The 25993-nt window shown below is 44.9% G+C and overlaps 1 protein-coding gene across 1 annotated transcript in view; it reads left to right on the top strand.

Annotated features, from left to right (window-relative positions):
- The window catches only part of dner (delta/notch-like EGF repeat containing), a 319201-nt gene extending 305201 nt beyond the window's left edge, over positions 1-14000 (top strand). The window contains exons 10-13 of the mRNA XM_078201917.1: positions 538-651; positions 9637-9768; positions 11638-11884; positions 13555-14000. Coding sequence (XP_078058043.1) covers positions 538-651; positions 9637-9768; positions 11638-11884; positions 13555-13666 — 605 coding nt within the window. The 3' untranslated portion in view covers positions 13667-14000. The remainder of the gene's footprint in view (positions 1-537; positions 652-9636; positions 9769-11637; positions 11885-13554) is intronic.
- The last annotated feature ends 11993 nt before the right edge of the window (positions 14001-25993 follow it).

The following is a 25993-nucleotide window of genomic DNA, read 5'->3' as shown; positions in this document are numbered from 1 at the left end:
CTTCCTAATTATTTGCTGCATCTGTTTCTCCACTTTCATTAATTAGTGCACAAGGACACCGAGATCCTTTCAATATATCACTTCCCAATATATCACCATTTAAATAATACTCTTCCTTTCTGTCTTTCACACCAAAGTGTACAGCGTGGCTGGTTCTCGCACTACAGCATTGGTAAATTTGCCTTCATCTTGGAGTTTCCTCCTTAAAACTCTTTGGGCAGGATTTTCCAACCACGCTTAGCCCAAGGCTGGAAAATCCCACCCGAGGTCAACGGACATTTACATGATCCGCGTCCCGCCCGCTACGATTCCCGTGACGGGAGGGGTGGGAAATTCTGCCCCTTGAGTCACTGCCATTTCATCCTCATTTACCTCATAAATCCTACCCCTCTGACCAAACATCTGTCAGCCAATATCTCCTTATGTGGTTCAGTGCTGTATTTTGTTTGATAACACTTCCATAAAGCACCTGGGGACTGCATTAAGGGCAGCACATAAACACAAGTTGTTACAGAATCTTGCGTAATTTATTTCCAGGTAAACACTGTGACATCTACAAGGATCCCTGTGGCATGATCAGCTGTCAGAATGGAGGCACCTGTACCAGCAAGGAGCTAAATACCAGCTGTATTTGTGCACCTGGATTTACCGGCAAGTAACACGCAACAGTAACACGCAACAGTAAAGGAACTGTCTCTGAGGCCTTTGAACTAAGACTTCTAACTGTTTTGTGAAGAACCTTCTTAGCCTTCTCAGCATAAATTTGTCTTAGACTTTGCAAAGCAGCTGTTCTCAATAATACGTTGCATGCTGATAACATATGGTGTTGTGCTGCATATTTTAAAAGACTCAGTGTCAGATGACGTGGGTGCACAGAATGCATGGGGTAGAATAAAATTCCTTTTCCCAACCCCGCAGAGCACAGAGTGGGAGACATATTGAAGAGGCAGGAGAGAGAAGGAAGGAATGTCTTACAGAAGGAGGGAGGGATTTAGTAAAGCAGTTATAGCAGCTGGTTAAGAGATGATGGAGAAAGAGGATGCCAGAAAAAATGGGAGACAAAAGCAGATCAGAGGAAGACAGAAGTAATGAGGAAGGGAGCGGAAGAAACAGAGAGAAATAGTTGCAAGAAGGTTGAACTGAAATTATTGCTTGTCCTGAGAAATGGAATGGGTAATCAGCTAGTGAGCAGAAAGAAGAACAGAAAAAGCTGGAAAAAAAATCAACAGGTCTGGCAGCATCTGTAGGGAGAGAAAACAGAGATAATGGGGGCAATTTTCCAGTCCTGCCCGCCACAGGAATCGTAGCGGGAAGGCGGGCGGTTTGGGGGGGGGATGGGGGAACGATGCAAAGGTCCGTTGACCTCAGACAGGATTTTCTGGTTTTGGGGCGAGCGCGGCCGGACAATCTCGCCCAACGTTTTGAGTCTGAGTGACTCTTCTTCAGAGCTGAAGAGAGGGAGAACTGTGTGGATTAAAGTTTATTTATTAGTGTCACTAGCAGGCTTACATTAACACAGCAATGAAGTCACTGCGAAAATTCCCCAGTTGCCACCCTCTGGCGCCTGTTCGGGTACACTGAGGGAGAATTTAGCATGGCCAGTCCACCTAATCAGCACGTCGTTAGACTGTGGGAAGAAACCGGAGCATCCGGAGGAAACCCACGCAGACAAGGGGAGAACGTGCAAATTCCATACAGACAGCGACCCAAGCCAGGAATCGAACCTGGGTCCGTGGCGCTGTGAGGCAGCAGTGCTAACTACTGTGCCAGCGATGTATAAGAGGGGGTGGAACAGCTGGAACACAGTAGATGGTCAGTGATTACTGGGAGTTGGAGAGAGTGCAGCAAGGATGTAACAAAACTTAAAACCAAGTGACAGATGGCCCAGTGGGGGAGGGGAAGGGAGTGTTTTTGCATTTGGACAAAAGATGCTTGGGATACATTTTTTAAAAAGGTTAATATAGAGGAGAAAGGTCATGGTCTCAGGCCATTAATGGGATGCAGATGAAGGCCCGACGCCCTAACCAAAATCCCGAAACAATGTGGCGTGCAGATGTCCGAACTCATCTGAGCAATGTCTGGTGCTGCCTCCAGAGTTCGGGATGGAGGCTGCCCTCAATCCTGGAACATGCCGACAGTGGGTCAGGGATTTTGGGGGGGCGGGGGTGGGTGGGGGGAAGGCGGGGGGGGGGGGGGGGGGGGGGCATCTACAGGTAGATTTTCCATATTCAGAGTCCTGAAGGGGGTCCATCTTCCAGCCTCAGAATGTTCCAGTAGATCCAGCTTCATTCTCAGGAGCTCCATCTTCTTTCTTCGATAGCGGGCAGTAATGTTGGGCGTCTGTTCAATATGGCACCCAGACAGGATGGCAGACTACAGGCCATTGAACCTGCCCTGCCACTGAATGCAGCAGGAAATACCCAGGCACATAATTAATGAGGTTCTGGGCGGAGGATTTGCCGTGTTTCCACACCAGCTGCCACAGTTGGAAAGCTCCACGTCCCCGCCCCTACATGGTACTTAATCTTAAAGGGAGAGAATTCCACCCATCCTCTCAGCATCCACCCTGTCAAATCCCCTCAGGATCTTACTTGTTTCAATCAGATCATCTTTTTCCAAATTCAAATGGGTATAGTTATCAGACGATAACTCCGTCATCCCAGAAATCAATCGAGTGAACTTTCTCTGAATTTCTTCTCATGGAATTATATCCTTTTGCAAGTAAGGAAAGCAAAACTGTACCGAGTAGTCCAGACACCAGCACCCTGTACAACTATAGCATAACTTCCCTACTTTTTCTTTTGATTCCCTTTGCAATAAATGCCAAGATTCCATTTGCCTTTGTAATGATATGCTGCACCTGATTCATATACCAGGACACTCAGATCCCTCTGCACCACAGAGTTTTGCAATCTCTCTCCATTCATCTGAAATGCCGCTTTTCTGTTCTTCAAGCCAAGGTGGACAAGTTCACTTTTTCCCACATTTGCCAATCTGCCAATTTTTTTCCCATTCTCTTAACCTATCTGAATCTCTCCGTAGACTCTTTGGACGGGATTTTCCGATCACATCTGTTCCGAGAATGGGAATTCCTACCTTTAAATGGTTCAGAAAATTTTTCATCCAGCTGCTATACATCCAGTCCCTTCATTCACGTCATTGATATGGATTGTATATAGGCGAGGCTGCAGCCTCTGATCCCTGTGACACTCCACTAGTAACAGCTTGGCAACTTGAAAATGACCCATCTATCTCCATTCTTTGCTTCCTGTTAGCTAACCAACCCTCTATCCATGCTAATATGTTACCCCCTACACCATGAACTCTTATTTTGTGAAGTAACCTTTGATGTGGCACCTTGTCGAGAGCATTTTGGAAATCCATGTTCACCACATCTACAGGTCCCCCTTTATCCATGTTGCTTGTTACTTCCTCAAGAATTCTAATAAATCAATCAAACATCCTTTTCAAAAAACCATGATGACACTATCTGATTGTGTTATGTTTTTCTAAATGTCCTGCTAATACCTCATTCATAATGGATACTAGCATTTTCCCTACAACAAAAGTCAGGCTAACTGGCCTATACTTTCTGTCTCCCTCCTTTCTTGAATAGAGGTGTTACGTTAGCGATTTTCCAATCCACTGGGATCCTTTCAGAATCTGGGGAATTTTGGAAGATCACAACAAATATATCTACTATCTCTTCAACCACTTCTTTTAAAACCCTAGGAAGCAGGCCACCAGGTCCAGGAGACTTGTCAACCTTGAACTGTAATAGTTTTCCCAGTACCTTTTCCCTAGTGATAATGATTACTTTAAGTACCTCCCTCTCTTTTACCTATTTTCAAGTACTCTTGGGCTGGAATTCTCCCATCCTGCCCGCCATTGGAATTTTAGCGGGCGGTTTGCGGAGAATGTGAAACGCCATTGACGGTCCAGCAGGAATTTCCAGCTTTTAGACCAGCGCAGCCACAGAATTCCGCCGTTGGTCTGCTTTGTGTTTTCTACATTGAAGACAGATGCAAAATACCTATTCACCATTTCCCATTATTAATTCACGCTCTCAACAGGACAAATGCTCACTCCAGCTACTCTTTTACCTTTTAAAAACGTAGAAACTTCAAGTAATTTTATATTTCTAGCCAACTTTCTCTCATACTCTAACTTCTCCCTTCCTATGTTTTAGTCATTCTTTGCTGGTTTCTAAAATCTGTCCGATCTTCTGACTGACCGTGAATCTTTGCCGTATTGTATGCTTTTTCTATCGACTTGATACTATTTTTAAATTGGAAGGAAAAAGCATATAATATTTTGCTTTGGTTTGCATTGGAAACCAATCCCCGACCCATATCATGGCCATTAATTTTCAGGGAGGGGGTCTGTGTTTTGGAGGGCAACGGCAAGGAAGGAAGTCAGGGTGACATCTTGGGGAGGGTGCATCCACTGTAGACAGTGCACCCACTGAATGAGGTGCCCCTCCTTGTTCCCTGCCACTTTTCATCTAGGCCACAAAAAAATATCCTGCCCACTTGCCCATACCAACTATATTGTGGCATGAACAGTATATTATCCAGACCAGTAGACCTACGGACAGAAATAACTCCTCAGAGGCCAATGTCCCTTCACCAAATTCGCTTTATTTACAAACTCAATTCCACTCCTAGAGTGCTTCAGATACACAGTCAGAATCTGGAGTGTCAATTGTCCTGACACTCCCATATTTAGATACAGGTGAGGCTCCCTGATTGGGCAAGCAATTGTGGCCTCAGTTAGGGATCTCTTTTCAATTGGCCTCAATCAAGGAGGTCATACTCCAAGAGCCAACCTTGTGGGTCTCGTTGAAGTCATTATACTAACAAGCCCCAATTGACCTTTAATTATTCATTCAAATATGGTGCCGATTTTGGCATCCACACCTCAGTGCTCTTATGCCAATCAGCTCAGGGGATGGGCAGGAAGGTGGTGGGCTAGCCAACCAACATATAGTACATGCCCCGCTCCCCACCCCCCTCCCCCCCACACCAAACCCCCTGCTGAAAACATGTCCAGTGATGTCCGTAAAATCCAGCCCCATGTAAATGCAATAAAAGTCTTGTTAAGGTTTTAGTCCAGGGTGACTCTCAGGTGACTGAGGTTGCTCTTAGCGTTCGATGCAGGCATCAGGTAGTGAATGATTGCAGTTAGCCAATGAATCAGTAGTTTCTTGAGGAGATGTGCATGTGGCTGCAGTGTTTAATTTCTGCTCTTAGGAATGCTTGTTTTATTTGGTTGCGTTAATGCAATGGCAGCACTGTTATTATCGAATTTTGTGCAGTTAGACTCCCCCGTGTGCCCTTTTCAAATGTTCACTGTACCTTTGAAGTGTTTAAAAGACGCAAGGGGATTTTAAAACAATTATTTTTCCTGCAGCAAGATGTGACTCACTGGCTGCATCCTGTAGATGCTTCTGTGAATGGTTATACAATCGTAATAACTGTGCCTTATTCCCATCTATTCAGTCCTTAGAGTAAGAGAGTACGTGGCCATGAAGATGTGCTCATCAGGAAGTCCCACCTGACCCATTGCGAGCCCAGACAAAGGCAGCAAGGATATTGTAAAGGATTTCAGATCAGGCTCACACCCGAAATCTTATTCTGCATGCATTTCTCCGGTCCCGCACACCCGCCGCCGCTGCCAGCGAGAATGGAGAATTTGGCACTCAGTCAAATCTTCACTCACCGCAGCAGGACCACAAAATCCCAGCCGGGGGAGAGGTCTGAAAATTCCAGCCCCTATCTTTCTCATTCAGAGGCTGAGCCACCTGATGCACAATTTCCATTATGTCCTAGTTCCAGGCCGAGCAGGGATCTACTAATGGAACTGTATAAAACGTTGCTGAGGCCATAGCTGAAATTTTGTGTACAGTTCTGGCCACTGCATTATAGGAATCATAGAAACATAGAAGATAGGAGCAGGAGGAGGCCATTTGGCCCTTCGAGCCTGCTCCACCATTCATTATGATCATGGCTGCCATCCATTGATTGTCGACACGTCCCGCTGCCTCGGAAAAGCAGCCAGCATAATTAAGGACCCCACGCAACCCAAACATTCTCTGTTCCACCTTCTGCCTTCGGGAAAAAGATACAAAAGTCTGAGGTCATGTACCAACCGACTCAAGAACAGCTTCTTCCCTGCTGCCATCAGACTTTTGAATGGATCTACCTCGCATTAAGTTGATCCTTCTCTACACCCTTGCTATGACTGTAACACTATATTCAGCACTCTCTTGTTTCCTTCTCTATGAACGGTATGTTTTGTCTGTATAGCACGCAAGAAACAATACTTTTCACTATATGTTAATACATGTGACAATAGTAAATCAAATCAAATCAATAGCCTAATCCTGCTTTTTCCCCATAACCTTTGGTCCCATTTGCCCCAAGTGCTATATCCAGTCACTTCTTGAATACATTCAATGCTTGGCATCAACTACTTCCTGTGGTAATGAATTCCACAGCTCACCACTCTTTGGGTGAAGAAATGTCTCCTTATCTCCGTCCTAAATGAATCCTCAGACTATGACCCCTGGTTGTGGACTCTCCCCACCATTGGGAACATCCTCCCTGCATCTATCCTGTCTAGACCTGTTAGAATTTTATAAGTCTCTATGAGATTCCCCCCTCATTCGTCTGAACTCCAGCAAAAACAATCCTAACCTAGCCAATCTCTCCTCACATATCATTCCCGCCATCCCCAAGGACATAATTGCTCTGGAGATTTACAAGAATGTTGCCAGGGCTGGAAAATTGCAGCAATGCGGAGAGATTGGACAGGCTGGGGTTGTTTTCCTTAGAACAGAGGAGGCTGAGGGGTGGCCTAATTGAGTTGTACAAAATTCTGAGGGGCCTAGACAGGGCAGGCAGGAAAGACTCACTTCCCCTAGCTGAGGGCTCAATTCCCAGGTGGCACGGGTTTAAGGTGATGGGCAGAGGGATTAGAGGTGGCATGAGGAAAACCTTCTTCACCCAGAAGGCGGTGGATGTCTGGAATTCACAGCCTAAGCTGGTGTCATAGAGTCATCGAGGTTTACAGCATGGAAACAGGCCCTTGGCCCAACTTGCCCATGGCACCCTTTTTTTTAAACCCCTAAACTAATCCCAATTGCCCACATTTGGCCCATATCCCTCTATACCCATCTTACCCATGTAACTGTCCAAATGCTTTTTAAAAGACAAAATTGTACCCGCCTCTACTACTACCTCTGGCAGCTTGTTCCAGACACTCACCACCCTCTGTGTGAAAACATTTCCCCATCTGGACACTTTTATATCTCTCCCCTCTCACCTTAAACCTATGCCCTCTAGTTTTAGACTCCCCTACCTTTGGGAAAAGATATTGACTATCTAGCTGATCTGTGCCCCTCATTATTTTATGGACCTCTATAAGATCATCCCTCAGCCTCCTACGCTTCAGAGAAAGAAGTCCCAGTTTATCCAGCCTCTGCTTATAACTCAAACCATTAAGTCTCGGTAGCATCCTTGTAAATCTTTTCTGCACTATTTCTAGTTTAATAATATCCTTTCCATAATAGGGTGACCAGAACTGTACACAGTATTCCAAGTGTGGCCTTACCAATGTCTTGTACAACTTCAACAAGGCGTCCCAACTCCTGTGTTCAGTGTTCTGACCAATGAAACCAAGCATGCTGAATGCCTTCTTCACCACTCTGTCCACCTGTGATTCCACTTTCAAGGAGCTATGAACATGTACCCCTAGACCTCCTTGTTCTGTAACTCTCACCTCGCATTTATCTAAATTAAACTCCATCTGCCATTCGTCAGCCCACTGGCCCTGGTGGTTGAGGCTAAAACGCTCAACTCATTTAAAAGGGACCTGGATCTGCATCTGAATTGCTATAACCTGCAAAACTGCAGACCAGGTGTTGGAAAGTAGGATTAAAATGAGCGACTAGTTTCCTTTTTCTCTTTTTCTGGCCAACACAGACACGATGGGCTGAATGGCCTCTTTCTGCACAGTAACTTTTCCCTGGTTCTACACTTCAGACCCAACATTCATGGGATTTCTAAGCATTTTTTGCAGACAGGGCCTTTCATAAGACCATAAGACATAGGAGCAGAATTAGGCCACTCGGCCCATCGAGTCTGCTCCGCCATTCAATCATGGCTGATATTTTTCTCATCCCCATTCTCCTGCCTTTTTCCCATAACCCCTGATCCCCTTATTAATCAAGAACCTATTTATCTCTGTCTTAAAGACACTCAATGACCTGGCCTCCACAGCCTTCTGCGGCAAAGAGTTCCACAGATTCACCACTCTCTGGCTGAAGAAATTCCTCCTCACCTCTGTTTTAAAGGATCGTCCCTTTAGCCTGAGGTTGTGCCCTCTGGTTCGAGTTTTTCCTACTAGTGGAAATATCCTCTCCATTCCAGCTCCAGTGGTCATGCCAGTAATTTGCAGCAGTTTTATATCTGATTGTTACATTGCCAGCAGAAAAATCATCAGTGCACAGAACAATTCAAAATCAGTGCAGCTGAAATACTGCAGTTTCTACAACGGACAGGCAATCCACTCCGCCTGGTAACCATCCTGCTAAAAATAAGTTCACAAATTTTCCCTTTTCTGTGAGATCCTGCAATTAATTCGGCAGAGAATGCTGAGCAGATGTTTTTGCTTGCAGCCAATCAAATCTCTGCACAAAATATCACCACACCTACAGTCTGTGTGATCACCCATTACCGGGGAGGTGATGGCTGAGTGGTATTATCGCTAGACTATTAATCCAGAAACTCAGCTAATGTTCTGGGGACCCGGGTTCGAATCCCGTCACAGCAGATGGTGGAATTTGAATTCAACAAAGAAAATCTGGAATTAAGAATCTACTGATGGGCGGCACGGTAGCACAGTGGTTAGCACTGCTGCTTCACAGCTCCAGGGACCTGGGTTCGATTCCCGGCTCGGGTCACTGTCTGTGTGGAGTTTGCACATTCTCCTCGTGTCTGTGTGGGTTTCCTCCGGGTGCTCCGGTTTCCTCCCACAGTCCAAAGATGTGCAGGTTAGGTTGATTGGCCGTGCTAAAAAATTGCCCCTTAGTGTCCTGAGACAGTTTAGAGGGATTAGCAGGTAAATATGGGGGTAGGGCCTGGGTGGGATTGTGGTCGGTGCAGTCTCGATAGGCCAAATGGCCTCTTTCTGCACTGTAGGGCTTCTATGATTTCTATGGTGACCATGAAATCATTGTCGATTATCAGTAAAACCCATCTGGTTCACTAATGTCCTTTAGGGAAGGAAATCTGCCATCCTTACCTGGTCTGGCCTACATGTGACTCCAGAACCACAGTAATGTGGTTGACCCTCGGGCAACTAGGGATGGGCAATAAATACTGGCCAGCCAGCGACGCCCATGTCCCATGACTGAATTTTAAAAATAACCATACAGTGCAGAAGAGACCATTCAACTCATCGAGTCTGCACTGACTCTCTAACAGAGTATCTTACCCAGGCGCTCTCCCAGCCCTGTACCTATAACCCCACACATTTCCCATAAAAACTGCCACTGGATGAGGGAGGACACTTTAGTTTCCAAAATGTCTTCCACATTTAACCATGGCTCCTGTTATTCTTCTGTTTTTGCAGGTGAAATATGTGAGGCTGATGTAAATGAGTGTGATAGTGGACCTTGCCATCACGGAGGGACATGTATGAACCAAGAGAATGGCTACACCTGCCACTGCCCACATGGCTGGGTTGGCATTAACTGTGATGTCCGTAAGCACTTCAGTCTTCTTGAATCTGCTGTTTAACCCTTATCGGGAATTACACTGGTGGTCCTCTCCTTTGCCTGAGGACACATTCATTCCCAAAGTCTTTAAAGGTGTTTGTTACCAATTACTTAATGGAGGAGGTCACAGTCCATGAGCATAACAGTGCCGGCATCACTCTTGGCTCAACTAACACAGCATCAAGGAATGTTCCCAGGCTAGAAATGTCAATTTCTGGGGTTCATAGGTTTAAGGAGAAAGGTGGAAATTTTAAAGGAGATGTGAGAGACAGGTTTTTTACACAGAGAGCGATAAGTGCCTGGAATGTGCTGCCAGAGGAGGTGGTAGAAGCAGATACAATAGCAACGTTTAAGAGGCATCTTGACAAATACAAGAATAGACAGGGAATAGAGAGATACGGATTGCATAGAGAGAAAAGGTCTTAGTTTAGAAAGGCGTCAACTCGGTGCAGGCTTGGTGGGCCGAAGGGCCTGTTTCTGTGCTGTACTGTTCTTTGTCCTTTGTATGCTGCCCATGTCTGAAGACTTTCATTTCTCCTGCCGGAAGGAATCAGAAGTTCCAAAAAGTGTTGAAGAGTCACGATTTTTCCAAATCTACAATTCTGGTCTTTTTGACCCTGCTTTGTGAAATTTGACCTCCCGTGATCCACCCAATAAAATCCCAAATTGCAGGTTGCTTTGAATTTGAGCTCCAAGATATTTGGTCTGAGTGGATAATAAGTCCTCAAGAAAAGGCTCAATTGACAAAATGTGTTGGGACATGGGGCGGTACAGTGGCATAGTGGCTAACACTGCTGCTTCACAGTACCAGGGACCCGGGCTCGATTCCAGCCTAGGGTCACTGTCTGTGTGGAGTCTGCACGTTCTCCCTGTGCCTGCGTGGGTTTCCTCCGGGTGCTCCAGTTTCTTCCCACAGTCCAAAGATGTGTGGGTTAGGTTGATTGGCCATGCTAAATTGACCCTAGTGTCAGGGGATTAGCAGGGTAAATATGTGGGGTTACGGGAATAGGCCCTGGGTGGGATTGAGGTTGGTGCAGACTCGATGGGCCAAATGGCCTCCTTCTGCACTGTAGGGATTCTATGATGATCTATGATCTCATAATGTTCTCATAATTCAAACTCACTAAAATCTAATAATTCTATCTTTTGGCACTAACATTTCAATTTGCTGCATCATTTACATTATTGAATTCAAATTATTGGATCATTCATTTCTTTTAATGTCAAAAACAAATATCAGGGAATGAGAAACTTCAGTTATGAGGATAGATTGGAGAAGTTGGGACTGTTCCCCTTGGGGGGAAGAAGGCTGAGAGGAGATTTTATAGAGATATTCAAAATCATGAAGGGCTGGACAGACTAGATAGGGAGAAACTGTTCCCTCTGGTAGCAGGATCGGGAATGAGAGGTCACAGGTTTAAGATGATATGCACAAGAAGCAAATGTGATGTGAGAAAAAACGTTTTCATACAACGGGTGGAGCTTTCCCGTCCCGCCCTCCACAGGAATCGTAGCTGGCAGGATACAGACCGTGCAAATGTTCGTTGACCTCAGGTGGGATTTTCCAGCCTTGTGGCAAGCAGGCCAGAAATTCCCACCCAGCAAGTGGTTCGGGTCTGGAATGCATTTCCTGGAAGTGTGGTGGAGGCAGGTTTAATCGAGTCATTCAAAAAGGCATTAGGTGATTACTTGAGTAGAAACAACGTGCAGGGGTACGGAGAAAAGGCAGGGGAATGACACTAAGCCATAATGCTCGTTTGGAGAGCCGGTGCCGACACAATGGGCCATATGGCCTCCTTCTGCGCCCTGACAATCCTGTGAATATCTCTCGAATATCTCCGTCTGTTTTTGTGTAGATTTGGAATGGAAGTCTGATCGGATGGCAGAGAGTCTGAATAACATGCCCCGTCACTCCCTCTACATTATCATTGGAGCCCTTTGTGTAGCCTTTGTTCTGATGCTGATCATTTTGATTGTGGGGATCTGTCGCATTAGCCGCATTGAGTACCAGGGCTCCTCTAGACCATCTTACGAAGAATTCTACAACTGTAGGAGCATTGACAGTGAATTCAGCAGTGCGATCGCTTCGATTCGACATGCCAGGTACGAGTGTACAAGATTATTAATCACCTTGGTAACTTAAATGTATTTCCCAAAAAGAAAGAAACCTAAAAACATAGAACATTTCGGCACAGAAGGAAGCCATTTGGCCCATCATGCCTCTGCTTGCCAGAAAAAAAAACTCTCCAGCCTAATCCCGCTTTCCAGCTCTTGCACTCCTCAGTACTATTTTTTATTGTGCATTCCCATTCCTTGTTTGCCCTTCCAAATGTGTTACCTCATACTTCTCCCAGATTGAATTGCATCTTGAATTCCATCTGGCCAATACATTAATAACATCTTGCAACCTATAGCGTTCCTCCTCACTATCTGCCACACAACACATCTTGTATCATCTGCAAACATCTTTAATCCCAACATTTAAGGTGGCACGGTGGTACAGTGGTTAGCATTGCTGCCTCACAGTGCCAGGGACCGGGTTTCGATTCCTGGATTGTGCCATTGTCTGTGTGGAGTTTGCACGTTCTCCCCGTGTCTGCGTGGGTTTCCTCCGGGTGCTCCGGTTTCCTCCCACAGTCTAAAGATAGGTGGATTGGCCATGCTAAATTCACCCTAGTGTCAAGGGGACTAGAACGGTAAATACGTGGGGCTACGGGGATAGGGGCTGGGTGGGAGTGTGATCGGTGCAGATTTGATGGGCTGAATGGCCTCCTTCTGCACTGTAGGGATTCTATAATCCTATGAAATAGACTATGAAAAGTGCGGCACCTTATACTGAACCTTGTGGAACTCCAGTTTCAAAAGCATTGGTCAATCAATACCTTTTGCATCCGAAACAATGAACCAATTTTAGACCCAGCTTAACACTTCTCCTTAGACCTCCTGGGCTTTTATTTTTCTGGCCAGATGAGCCACATGAGACCTTCTGAAAGCCTTATTAAAATCCACGTACACTGTTTCGCGTTCAATGATTGCCATGCTTTCTCACTGCAAGTTTTTTCTTGAACTGGTGTGAAGTGCCTGCTTACAGAGAGAGTGCCTCAAGGCAGAGGTCACATGACTATGGCAAAGGAGATAGGACATGTAGTACTTTTGCATTTCAAAACCCAAACATCCCCCTTTTAATAAAGAACAGAAGACACAAACACCTCCCTTCTCCTAATGAACAAAAGACAAATTTACATGGATGATCATGTGTAACTGTGACTTACCCAAGTACCCACTATTCATCCACTGTCCCCATGCATTAACAAGTGTTTGTTCTAATAGTCAATCTCTGCACCTACATTGCAAATATAGGGCGGAATTTTCCCTAAAAAAATTCGAAGTGTCAAAAAAGTCTGAAAACCGGACAGCTTTCGGACAAGAGTCTGATTGTAATATTTAAATGCTATGTTAAATAGCATTTAAATATTACAAATGAGCCCGGGAACGCTATCGTCTGGCCTCACTTTCCTCTGTGGCCTCGCCAGGGAAGCTTCTTTCTGGCGATGATCACATATGGTCCCCATTAATGGGAACCTGTTGTGATGACCTCGTTGGTTGAACTGGAAGCCATTGAGACCCCCCAGGAGGTTAGGGCAGAGCGGGGGGGGGGGGGTGCCATGGTGGCACAGTGCTAACCACTGTGCCACCGTGCCACCCTGTCCTTACTTGTTGTTATTGGAGTATGTGTCCTCACACTCTCTCTCTCTCTGGCCTCTTTTTTTTAGGTTTGGCAAGAAGGCTAGGCCAGCAATGTACGATGCAACCCCAGTGGCTTATGAAGATTACAGCCCCGACGATAAACCACTGGTCACTCTCATTAAGACAAAAGATTTGTAAAGCACACAGCTCGTCTTTTATGGGTACAAAAGAAGGGAAGTAAAAGTACAAACACAAACATACACACACACAAAACACAAAAAAACACGCTAAATATTTTGAAGACAAAGCTAGACGATCGAAGAGATTTGCTTTCTGAGCTAAATTGTAATTTTCCCGTAGTTAATTGTACAAACCCAATTTTCTGCAGTATATTTCGATTGGAGAATGTTTGTGTTTTTAACCTACTCGCTACATTAATGAAATATATTTTCAATGTTGCTATTGACCTTGAGAAATATCTATCTTATTAGGTTGTGAACTATTTACAGAAACTATACAAGCTCTAAACTATAAAACCTGGGTGTTGATATATTTATGTTTTCTTGTCTGTGAAATGATAATGCACCATAGCCTGTAGGAATTTTGATTTGTGTTTGATAGTTCATTTCCTTAACTCATTTTATTGGGAATGTGAGTGGCGCAGAGACTTGCAATGCTGTCCATCACTTGAGTATGGGGAGCCAATGGCCTAGTGGTATTATCGGCAGGCTACGAATCCAGAAACTCAGCTAATGTTGAAATTTGAATTCAATAAAAAAAATCTAGAATTAAGAATCTACTGATGACCATGAAACCATTGACGATTGTTGGAAAAATCCATCTGGTTCACTAATGTCCTTTAGGGAAGGAAATCTGCTGTCCTTACCTGGTCTGGCCTTCGTGTGACTCCAAAGCCACAGCAATGTGGTTGACTCTCAACTGCCCTCTGAAATGGCCTATCAAGTCATTCAATTGAAGGGCAGCTAGGGATGGGCAATAAATGCTGGCCAGCCAGCAAAGCCCACATCCCCCGGATTAATAAAAAAAGTAGTATGAGTTCCACCCAAAATACTTTCCCTATGTGTGAACACTCAAATGGTCCAAATTGTCGCAATGAGGAGGACTGCCTGCAATTCACCACAAAGTTGACAGTCTCATTGAGAAAGGTCAGAAGAACGGCCAATGGGAAAACCAAGGTGTTGCAGTGCTACACCCTACACCAAATAGAAACTACACCACACACAAAAATTGATTCACAAATAGTGAGCCAATATTCTGTTTCTCATATAACCAGCTTTTCAGTGGATACAACATTGCTTACTCAGCAATTCCCTACCAATCAACACCCACTCTAAAGTTCCTTTTTAAAAAAAACAAGAAAACCACAAATGGTTCAAATCAACGCTGATTCTTTTGAAACACTTTGATGTTAAAAGGAATCATGTTGCTAAAGTAGCCCTTTAAATTATGATTCTCAAATCAAGCAGGATGTGTCTTGCTCGATATTTAAATGTGAAGGTGATTTCTACATGCTATGGTACTTGTTTTAGTGAATTTACCCTAAAGAGGGAGCCTCATCATTCATACCTTTTTTTGAAAAATCAGTTATGGGTATTCGTTATCATTAAATGTTTATTCCTGTGGAGATTTAAAAGAAAATCTCTTAAACCATGGGCCATTAAAGGTGGAATTAGCTTACACAGGTTTGAAGACCCTGATGATATCAATGGAATACTATGGCGCACAAGTGAAGTAATCTGAGTTAATGGCTATAGCACCATTCATATTAATTCAGCTTCTACCCTCAGCTAATGTTCAACAACTCAGCTAATATTCTGGGAACCCAGGTTCGAATCCCACCACAGATGGTGGAATTTGAATTTAGTAAAAAAATATCTGGAATTAAGAATCTACTGATGACCATGAAACCCATTGTCAATTATCAGAAAAACCTGGTTCGCTAATGTCCCTTAGGGAAGAAAATCTGGCGTCCTTATCCAGTCTGGCTTACATGTGACTCCAGAGCCACAGCAATGTGGTTGACTTTCAACTGCCCTCCAAGGGCAACTAGGGCTGGGCAATAAATGCTGGTCAGCCAGCCCATGGCCCATGAATGAATTTTAAAAATCCTATCACCCTCAGCATCTCTTCCCAGGCACTTGCACTGCCCATTAACCAATACATAGTGGCTGAACAAAAGATATCCCCCAAAGATCAATATACACAGATTAGAATTAACACAAGCATATTAAATAGACAGTTTTGTTGTGCTGGGGAGCGTTTAGTCAGAACAACTGACAAAGCCACGATCAAATTGCTGCTGAACTGCCAGGAAGGCAGATATTAAAAGTAAACCTTTGCTCAAGCATTATTTTAATAAAGCATTATTTTAATAAACCAGATCCAATTCTATGAATGGGAATTTAGAAGTCTGGTGCATCAGGTACGGCAATGACCTAAATGTCCGATTTCCACATTTTGCTCTCGAATCCGGTAAACGGTCTGCAGAATAATTTTAATGTTAATGGAAAGCTTTTATAACTAACTTTTAAAAAATACAGGCAAGAATGTTGAGAGACTCGCTCTTTAGATACCTATAGTTTTTAGTAATGCATATTGTAATGAAACTTGAAGAGGTCTATGAAATGTGATACTGCTGCGTATTCCTATTAAAGCTACAATGAAGTTTAAGGAGTGACGTCGCACTCCTCAAGCAAAATTATGTTGTTCTGTGCAAGTTGAACATTTTAGCATTCGCTTCAGTTTTTTCCTGCTCGGGATATGATGATCTTGTTTTATGGGTGAGGTTTTTTTTTTGTCCTTTGTTTGCTCTTCTGGTAACTTGGTTTTTTTTTGTGGGGTGGGGACGGTGTGGGGGGAGGGGGGGGAGATTGTCCATCGACCTTTCGAAATGTAACGTGTGTCTTGAATTTCCAAAGTGCTCATTGGTCAGCAGGGCCTGTCTGTAGTAGAGGATTTGATTTGCACCATTAAATTCATGCATTGAAGCTGTATGTTTAATGAAACAATAAAACTCTTAGACAAAAAAAAAAGCATCCTATTAGCAATGCAAAGGTCTTGTCTCGGTTCATTGCGTTTTTAATTAATCGAATTGGAAGATAAATCTCGCACATGCTTCCAGCACAAAATCTTACGCAGCTGAGATCACACACATTAAGGAATTACACTCACACACAGTCCATGACCTTTCATCCGTCAATTTTAATAGGCAGGGAACTCTGATCTGTGTGGGCACAATTTTCCACTATGCCAGTAGATGACACCCTAGCCCAGGAACATGCAATCAGAAAAAAGTCTGAAAGTTCATTTATTAGTGTCACAAGTCGGCTTATATTAACACCACAATGAAGTTACTGTGAAAATCCCCTAGTTGCCACACCCCGGCGCCCGTTCGGGCACACTGAGGGAGAATTTAACATGGCCAATGCACCTAAACAGCACGTCTCTCGGACTGTGGGAGGAAACCAGAGCACCCGGAGGAAACCCACGCAGGCATCTTCAGATATGAATTTTCACACTAAAATAAAAGCAAAATACTTCGGACATAGAACATAGAACATAGAACATTACAGCGCAGAACAGGCCCTTCGGCCCACGATGTTGCACCGACCAGTTAAAAAAAAAAACTGTGACCCTCCAACCTAAACCAATTTCTTTTCGTCCATGAACCTATCTACGGATCTCTTAAACGCCCCCAAACTAGGCGCATTTACTACTGATGCTGGCAGGGCATTCCAATCCCTCACCACCCTCTGGGTAAAGAACCTACCCCTGACATCGGTTCTATAACTACCCCCCCTCAATTTAAAGCCATGCCCCCTCGTGCTGGATTTCTCCATCAGAGGAAAAAGGCTATCACTATCCACCCTATCTAAACCTCTAATCATCTTATATGTTTCAATAAGATCCCCTCTTAGCCGCCGCCTTTCCAGCGAAAACAATCCCAAATCCCTCAGCCTCTCCTCATAGGATCTCCCCTCCATACCAGGCAACATCCTGGTAAACCTCCTCTGCACCCTCTCCAAAGCCTCCACATCCTTCCTGTAATGTGGGGACCAGAACTGCACACAGTACTCCAAGTGCGGCCGCACCAGAGTTGTGTACAGTTGCAACATAACGCTACGACTCCTAAATTCAATCCCCCTACCAATAAACGCCAAGACACCATATGCCTTCTTAACAACCTTATCTACTTGATTCCCAACTTTCAGGGATCTATGCACACATACACCTAGATCCCTCTGCTCCTCCACACTATTCAAAGTCCTCCCGTTAGCCCTATACTCAACACATCTGTTATTCCTACCAAAGTGAATTACCTCATACTTCTCCGCATTAAACTCCATCCGCCACCTCTCGGCCCAACTTTGCAACCTGTCTAAGTCTTCCTGCAAACTACGACACCCTTCCTCACTGTCTACCACACCACCGACTTTGGTGTCATCAGCAAATTTGCTAATCCACCCAACTATACCCTCATCCAGATCATTAATAAATATTACAAACAGCAGTGGCCCCAAAACAGATCCCTGAGGTACACCACTTGTAACCGCACTCCATGATGAATATTTACTATCAACCACCACCCTCTGTTTCCTATCCGCTAGCCAATTCCTGATCCAATTTCCTAGATCACCCCCAATCCCATACATCTGCATTTTCTGCAGAAGCCTACCATGGTGAACCTTATCAAACGCCTTACTAAAATCCATATATACCACGTCCACTGCCTTGCCCCCATCCACCTCCTTGGTCACTTTCTCAAAAAACTCAATAAGGTTAGTAAGGCACGACCTACCTGCCACAAAACCATGCTGACTATCACCTATCAATTCATTACTCTCCAAATAACTATAAATCCTATCCCTTATAATTTTTTCCAACATCTTGCCGACAACAGAAGTGAGACTCACCGGTCTATAATTCCCGGGGAAGTCTCTGTTCCCCTTCTTAAACAATGGGACAACATTCGCTAACCTCCAATCTTCTGGTACTATACCAGAGGCCAACGACGACCTGAAGATCAGAGCCAGAGGCTCTGCAATCACTTCTCTTGCCTCCCAGAGAATCCTTGGATAAATCCCATCCGGACCAGGGGATTTATCTATTTTCAGACCCTCCAGAATATCCTGCACATCCTCCTTATCAACTGTAATACTGTCTATTCTACTCCCTTGCAACCCAGTGTCCTCCTCAGCTATATTCATGTCCCCTTGCGTGAACACCGAAGAGAAATATTGGTTCAATGCTTCACCAATCTCCTCCGGTTCCACACATAACTTCCCTCTGCCATCTATAACTGGCCCTAAACTTGCCCTAACCAACCTTCTGTTCTTGACATACCTATAGAACGCCTTAGGATTCTCTTTAACCCTATCCGCCAAAGTCTTCTCATGTCCCCTTTTAGCCCTTCTAAGCTCGCTCTTCAACTCCCTCTTAGCCAATCTAAAGCTTTCTAGTGCACTACCCGAGTGCTCACGTCTCATCCGAACATAAGCCTCCTTTTTCTTTTTAACCAACAAAGAAACTTTTTTGGTGCACCACGGTTCCCTAGCCCTACCAATTCCTCCTTGCCTGACAGGGACATACCTATCACAGACTCGCAGTAGCTGCTCCTTGAAAAAACTCCACATGTCGGACGTTCCCAGTCCCTGTAATCTCCTAGTCCAACCTATGTTTCCTAATTCTCTCCTAATAGCCTCATAATTACCCTTCCCCCAGCTAAAACCACTGGCCCGAGGTTCATGCCTATCCCTTTCCATCACTAAGGTGAACGTAACCGACATGGTGGGAGATATAGGAAGGGTGTCCGAGGTAGGTTCTTTACTCAGAGAGTGGTTGGGGTGTGGAATGGACTGCCGGCAGTGATAGTGGAGTCAGACACTTTAGGAACATTTAAGTGGTTATTGGATCGGCACATGGAGCACACCAGGATGATAGAGAGTGGGATAGCTTGATCTTGGTTTCAGATAGAGCACGGCACAACATCGTGGGCCGAAGGGCCTGTTCTGTGCTGTACTGTTCTCTGTTCTATGTTCTATGTAAATCTGAAACAAAAACAGAAAATGCTGGATAAACTCAGCAGGTCTGACAGTATTTATGGAGAGAGAAGCAGAGTTAACGATTTGAGTCCCTATGGCTCTTCTTCAAGCTTAGCCTCACTTCTAGAATTAGACCGGATTGATTAGCCTTCCTGATGGTTATGAGGGTTCAAATTGAAATTGCAATTGATCCCAACATGGCGACCAAAACCATTTTAGCTGAAAGTATTGCCCCTGCCAGAGGTGCATCCAGCATAGCGTAGCAATTGAAATGGAGGTGGAGTTCTTTATGAAACCTTTACCAAAGGGTGGACCCAGTTTATTTGAGGTTGGAGAAGATTACAGAGAAAAATGACCTAAGTTTAATTTCATGACAGAGCTTCCTTGAGGCAGAGTCTTTTGCCCTGATACTATGAGCATGAGTGGGGACCATTTTCAGCAGGGGAGGTAGTGGTATTGTTGCTGGACTAGTAATCCAGAGTCCAGCGTAGTGCTCTGGAGACCTGGGTTCAAATCCCGCCACAGTAGATAGTGAAATTTGAATTCAATAAGAATCTAGAATTTGAAGTCTAATGATGGCTGTTGTTGGTTGTTGCAAAACCCATCTGGTTCACTGATATCCTTTAGGCAAGGAAATCTGCCATCCTTACCCAGTCTGGCCTACATGTGACTCCAGACCCATAACAATGTGGTTGACTCTTAAATGTCCTCACATTTAAAATGCCCACAGTCCATGAATGAATCTTTAAAAAGCCACTGGCAAGATCTCAGTGGAATCCCCAATAATCCTATAAATAAGCACTTAATTAATCAGGTTGGCTATCCATCATTGCAGGGTAGGTGCTGACCACTTCTGGAAAGATCTCCCGGAGATGAGAATGTATTGGGTCAGATATCCAACATGCCTTTCTCAGAAATTCCTGACCGGACCCCCTTGAAGCCCACTCCCCATGGGACCGGGAAGACTGCAGCACCATTCGCCAGGCATTGTATTCAATCCAATGGAAGTCCATGGTTGCCAACGCTATCTCAGGGTACAGTAGAATGTGGAAATGTGTGTCAATGACGTTTGTAATTCTGTCCCCAGCTATCTACAAATTCGCTATCTGTCAATCTTTACCTAAGAGGGATTTTGACTTGCCACCTATCTCGAGGGCCTTCTCCTCCACATGAGGTAGTTGGACCACTTGTGACAGGCCACTTTCAGTCCTCTGCCTTGTGTTTTGCGCCCTTATCGCCTACAGAGAGTGATAGGAGATGCCTGTGTGTGAGTGAAGGTCAGATATTCACTGAATGAATGCAGTGCAGTGAGAGTGACAGATATATTTAAAGTTTTTAAGATTTATTTATTAGTGTCACAAGTAGGCTTACATTAACACTGCAATGAAGTTACTGTGAAAATCCCCTAGTCTCCACACTCTGGCGCCTGTTCGGGTACACTGAGGGCGAATTTATCATGGCCAATGCACCTAACCAGCACGTCTTCCAGACTGTGGGAGGAAACCGGAGCACCCAGAGGAAATCCACGCAGACACGGGGAGAATGTGCAGACTCCACACAGACAGTGAACCAAGCTGGGAATCGAACCCGGGTCCCTGGCGCTGTGAAGCAGCAGTGCTAACCACTGTGCCAGTTATATATCATATTGCTTAAGCATTGTGGGGCACAGCAATGGGGGAAGGATAAGCAGGGAGCTGTTAAAGGGCATAGGCTGGGTGCTGTGGAAAGTTGAGTGGCTGGGAGGAGTGATGTGATGGAGCACACTTGACAAGACCGAGTTAAGGGGTGAACTTAAGCTATAGGGTGTTGTTAAAGTCATTGAATAGTTGCAGCACAGATGGAGGCCAAGCTGCCATGATCATATCAATTGTGAGAGAAACCCAGCCTGTCCCACTCCTTCACTTTCTCCTATTGCTCTGCAATGTATTTCTTTTCAGATAATTATTGAATTCTCTTTTGAAAGCCACAATTGAATCTGCTTCTGTGGCCATTCTCACTGGCTGCATTCCAAACCTAACCACTCGCTCTGTAAAGGTTTTCCTCGCGTAGCCTTTGTTTTTTTAACAATCGCCTTAAGTTGATTCTTGGTCCTGCCCCTGGTTAGTAACAGTTTCTCCCGATCTATTCCGTCCTTCATTGACTGATCTGTTGCTGTCTTTAAATCTGAGATAGATGAATGTTTATCAAGTGAAGGTATTAAGGGATATGGGCTAACGGCAGGTATATGGAGTGAGGCCACAGGTCAGTCACAGGCTTGATGGGCTGAATGGCCTGCTCCTGTTCCTATGTTCATGATTTTGGATACAGCAAAATACATGGTTACGTCAGTAAGCTGTTTCCTTCATTGAATCCATGGACTGAGCACATTGCTCCTGCTTCTAAACTCAGCCACCTCCAATCAAACCATCCTGGGAAAGGTAGGTTACTTTCTCCCATCGTATTTCTCCCTCCTCTTGACTACACACAGCAGTAAGTCCAGTGAGATGGCATTAAATCTGGCTGCTGCCCTCGCTCTAACTGTTACAACTGAGTTCAGATTCTGACCTTCTCAGTCAGCCTGCTTGTATAATCCCAGTAAGAGTTTTAACAACACCAGGTTAAAGTCCAACAGGTTTATTTGGTAGCAAATGCCACTAGCTTTCAGAGCACTGCTCCTTCGTCAGATGGAATGGATATCTGCTCTCAAACAGGGCATACAGAGACACAAAATCAACTTGATTTTGTTGTTAAAACTCTTACTGTGTTTACCCAAGTCCAACGCCGGCATCTCCACATCATGTATAATCCCACCCACTCTGCTCAGAAGCTGCTTCCATATTATCATTGGGGCTGTTGTCTTTGTCCCCTCTCCCCCCAACAGTACCCTCCACCCCTTCCACCACCGCTGCCAACCCCCCCCACCTCCCCCCTCCGCCCTCCACCCTCCGCCCCCCCCCCACCCCCCCCCCCCCCCCCCCCCGCCGCCCCACACCACCACAAGCACCATTCCCAAACTCCACTCCTGCCCCAGCCACAGTCTGAGGTTAAACCACACCATTCACAACCTTGGTGTTGCACTTGATCCCGAGACCACAAATCTGCTTCATCTTCTTCCATTTCCAGAACATTGCCCCACCTCAGCTCACCTCCTGATGAAACCCTCACCTACACCTTTGTTTACTCTAGACTGGAGTATTTTAATGCTTTCTTACCAGACCTCCCAACTACCAATCTCCATTAATTTATGGTAATCTAAAACTCTACTGCCTATATTCTAATTCTCTCCAAGTCCTGGTCACCTATGATCCCTGTTCTTGGTGCCCTCTTCCAATTATGACCTCTTTCTCACCCCCTATTTTCATTACTCCACAATCTGGCATTTTCTCCCGAAACTATTCTGCCTCTCTGTCCCCACCTGTTAAAATGACACCAATTAAAACTGTGACCAACATCTCCTTACGTAGCTGAGTAACAAACTGTTTGATAATGCTGCTATGAAGGACCTTGAAATGTTTTACTATGTTAAAGGTGCTATTTAAATGCAACTTTTGTTGTTGTAAGCCTGTCCCTCTGAGATGAAGGCCAGCATTCCGATTAGCAATTCTAATTTTTTTTTCTTGTGTAAGCATTATTCTTTTAACTCGATACAGTCTTTGCCGCGTTAATTGACCATGTTTGCTTCACAACTTGTGGAGCATTTTGTCTTATAGAGAGCATGTATCGGGGTTTGTCTTGTACCATGTCTTTCTTTGAATACAGTCAAGGTTTGCCAGTTAAGCTGACCACACCAAGCTTTGTGTAGCCTTGTGCAGTGAGTTTCTGCTGCATCCAATCAGAGTGGGTTAGATCTATAATGGAGTCACCAACCAATCCTACCAGCAATACACCTGGTCTAGCTTAGTGGTGAGGGGTGGTTGCCGCCTCGGTGGAGAAGATTTAGGCGTGCTCCCTTGATCTCCGCGGTTGCCATTTCTATGGTCTGGGGAAGGGGGGACGCCACTTAACTTTAAGATCAGCTCACCCTTTAAATATGGTGCCCTGATCTCTGTGAAGCTGGGTTGACGGACATGTTCCCAATTGGGAAATTTTTCCCAACTAAAGGTGATTGAATCTTGCCTGGGAAGTGCTGCCAGCATCAGCAGGAAACAATCCGGTTTTCCCACTTGTGGCAGCACCTCTTTTTATTCTGGAGAATCGCGGCCACAGTCTCTGTTGGAACCTGCCAGAACAGATGGCCAATTGTGTCGGTCATGTGACCTGTGGCAGCCATTTTGTAGTTCAGCAGAAGTCAATTTAAAAATAGCAAAAAAGAATAAAGAATCAAACAAGAAGCAGGACAAATCCAACCCGGCCAATTACTGCCCAATCAGTTTACTCTCGATCATCGGTAAAGTGATGGAAAGGGTCATCAACAGTGCTATCACGCAGCACCTGCTCAGCAATAACCTGCTCAGTGACGCCCAGTTTAGGTTTTGCCAGGGTGACTCAGCTCCTGACCTCATTACAGCCTTGGTTCAAACACGGACAAAGGAGCTGAATTCCAGAGGTGAGGTGAGAGTGTCAGCCCTTGACATCAAGACCGCATTCAACCGAGTGTCACATGAAGGAGCCCTAGCGAAACTGGAATCAATGAGTATCAGGGGCAAACACTTCACTGGTTGGAATCATACCCGGTACATCAGAAGATAGTTGTGGTTGTGGAGACTCAGTCATCGCAGCTCCAAGGTATCTCTGCAGGAGTCCCTGAGGGTCATGTCCTAGGCCCAACAATCTTCAACTGCTTCATCAATGACCTTCCCTCCAATATAAGGTCAGAAGTGGGGATGTTCGCTGATGATTGTGCAATGTGCAGCACCATTCACGACTCCTCAGATACCGAAGCAGTCTATGTTCAAATGCAACAAGATCTGGACAATATCCAGGCTTGGGCTGACAAGTGGCAAGTAACATTCGCGCCACACAAATGCCAGGCAATGACCATCACCAATAAGAGACACTCTAACCACTGCCCCGTGACATTCAATGGTTTAACCATCACTGAATCTCCCACTGTCAACATCTTTGGGGTTACCATTGACCAGAAGCTCAACTGCATTCACCATATTAACACAGTGGCTACAAGAGCAGGTCAGAGGCTAGGAATACTGCAGTGAGTAACTCACCTCCTGACTCCCCAAAGGCTATCCACCATCTACAAGGCACAAGTCAGGAGTGTCTTGGAATACTCCCCACTTGCCTGGATGAATGCAGCTCCAACAACACTCAAGAAGCTTAACACCATCCAGGACAAAGCAGCCCGCTTGATTGGCACCACATCTACAAACATCCACTCCCTCCATCACCGACACTCAGTAGCAGCAGTGTGTACTATCTACAAGATGCACTGCAGCAACTCACCAAAGATCCTTAGACAGCACCTTCCAAACCCACTACCATTTCCATCTTGCAGGACAAGGGCAGCAGATACATGGGAACCCTGCCACCTGCAAATTCCCTTCCAAGCCACTCACCATCTGACTTGGAAATATATCGCCGTTCCTTCACAGTCGCTGGGTCAAAATCCTGGAAGTTCCTCCATAACAGCATTCTGGGTAAACACACAGCACATGGACTGCAGCGATTCAAGAAGGCAACTCACCACCACCTTCTCAAGGGCAACTAGGGATGGGTAATAAATGCTGCTCAGCCAACGACACCCCTGTCCCATGAATTAATCAAAAAAAAGATACATACAGTTTTGATTTTTTTCATGTCTTATTGACGTAACATCGCCTAGAGCCCATCATAAGCACAAATAGTTGAAAGGAAACAAGCCCACCTCTTATTGAAATATCTTATTGACACAAAATAGTTTCATGGTTACAAGAAGTAACAAGACATGTCGTTATACTTAACTATAATTTTCCTAACTGTACTGAGAACATCACATTCTGAAATTCCTACAAGAGCATTCTGCAGCAATTTTAGCATGTCCATTATTTGAAGCAATGGTTTCAGTTATATTTTCCAGAATTGCCATATACAGCATGCCTGCCGGTGTGATTTTAATAAACTGCACATCTGCCTGTTCCTGTACAGTGTGAGGCCATGCATGTACCTTGTGTCTCCCCCCCCCCCCCCCCCCCCCCCCACTCCATCCCTCCCTCTGTTAGTGATGATAAACAGCCACATTCATCCACTTGACCTCCGGGAGAGCAAAGCATGGCTCAATCCACCATTTAATGCTATATAAACATGTCACACCAAAAGTACCAATTCAAATATAATAGGCAATGATCTATTTTACAAATATCATCTGACTTACACAGGTGGACCCTGGTATCTTTACGCTACAAGATTAAGAAGGAAATGCCTGGACTATCTGTGATTGTTTCAATTCTCCCAGTATAACACAGTATGATAGCAGAGAGATGTTACTGGGCTGGTAATCAAATTTTTTAAATATTTGTTCATGGGGTGTGGGCATGACTGGCTGGGCCATCAT

This window comes from Mustelus asterias, chromosome 3 (genome assembly GCF_964213995.1).
Source record: "Mustelus asterias chromosome 3, sMusAst1.hap1.1, whole genome shotgun sequence".
Lineage (NCBI taxonomy): Eukaryota > Metazoa > Chordata > Chondrichthyes > Carcharhiniformes > Triakidae > Mustelus > Mustelus asterias.
The sequence above is the reverse complement of the archived record's forward strand: the minus strand, read 5'-3'. Positions and strand labels throughout refer to the sequence as shown.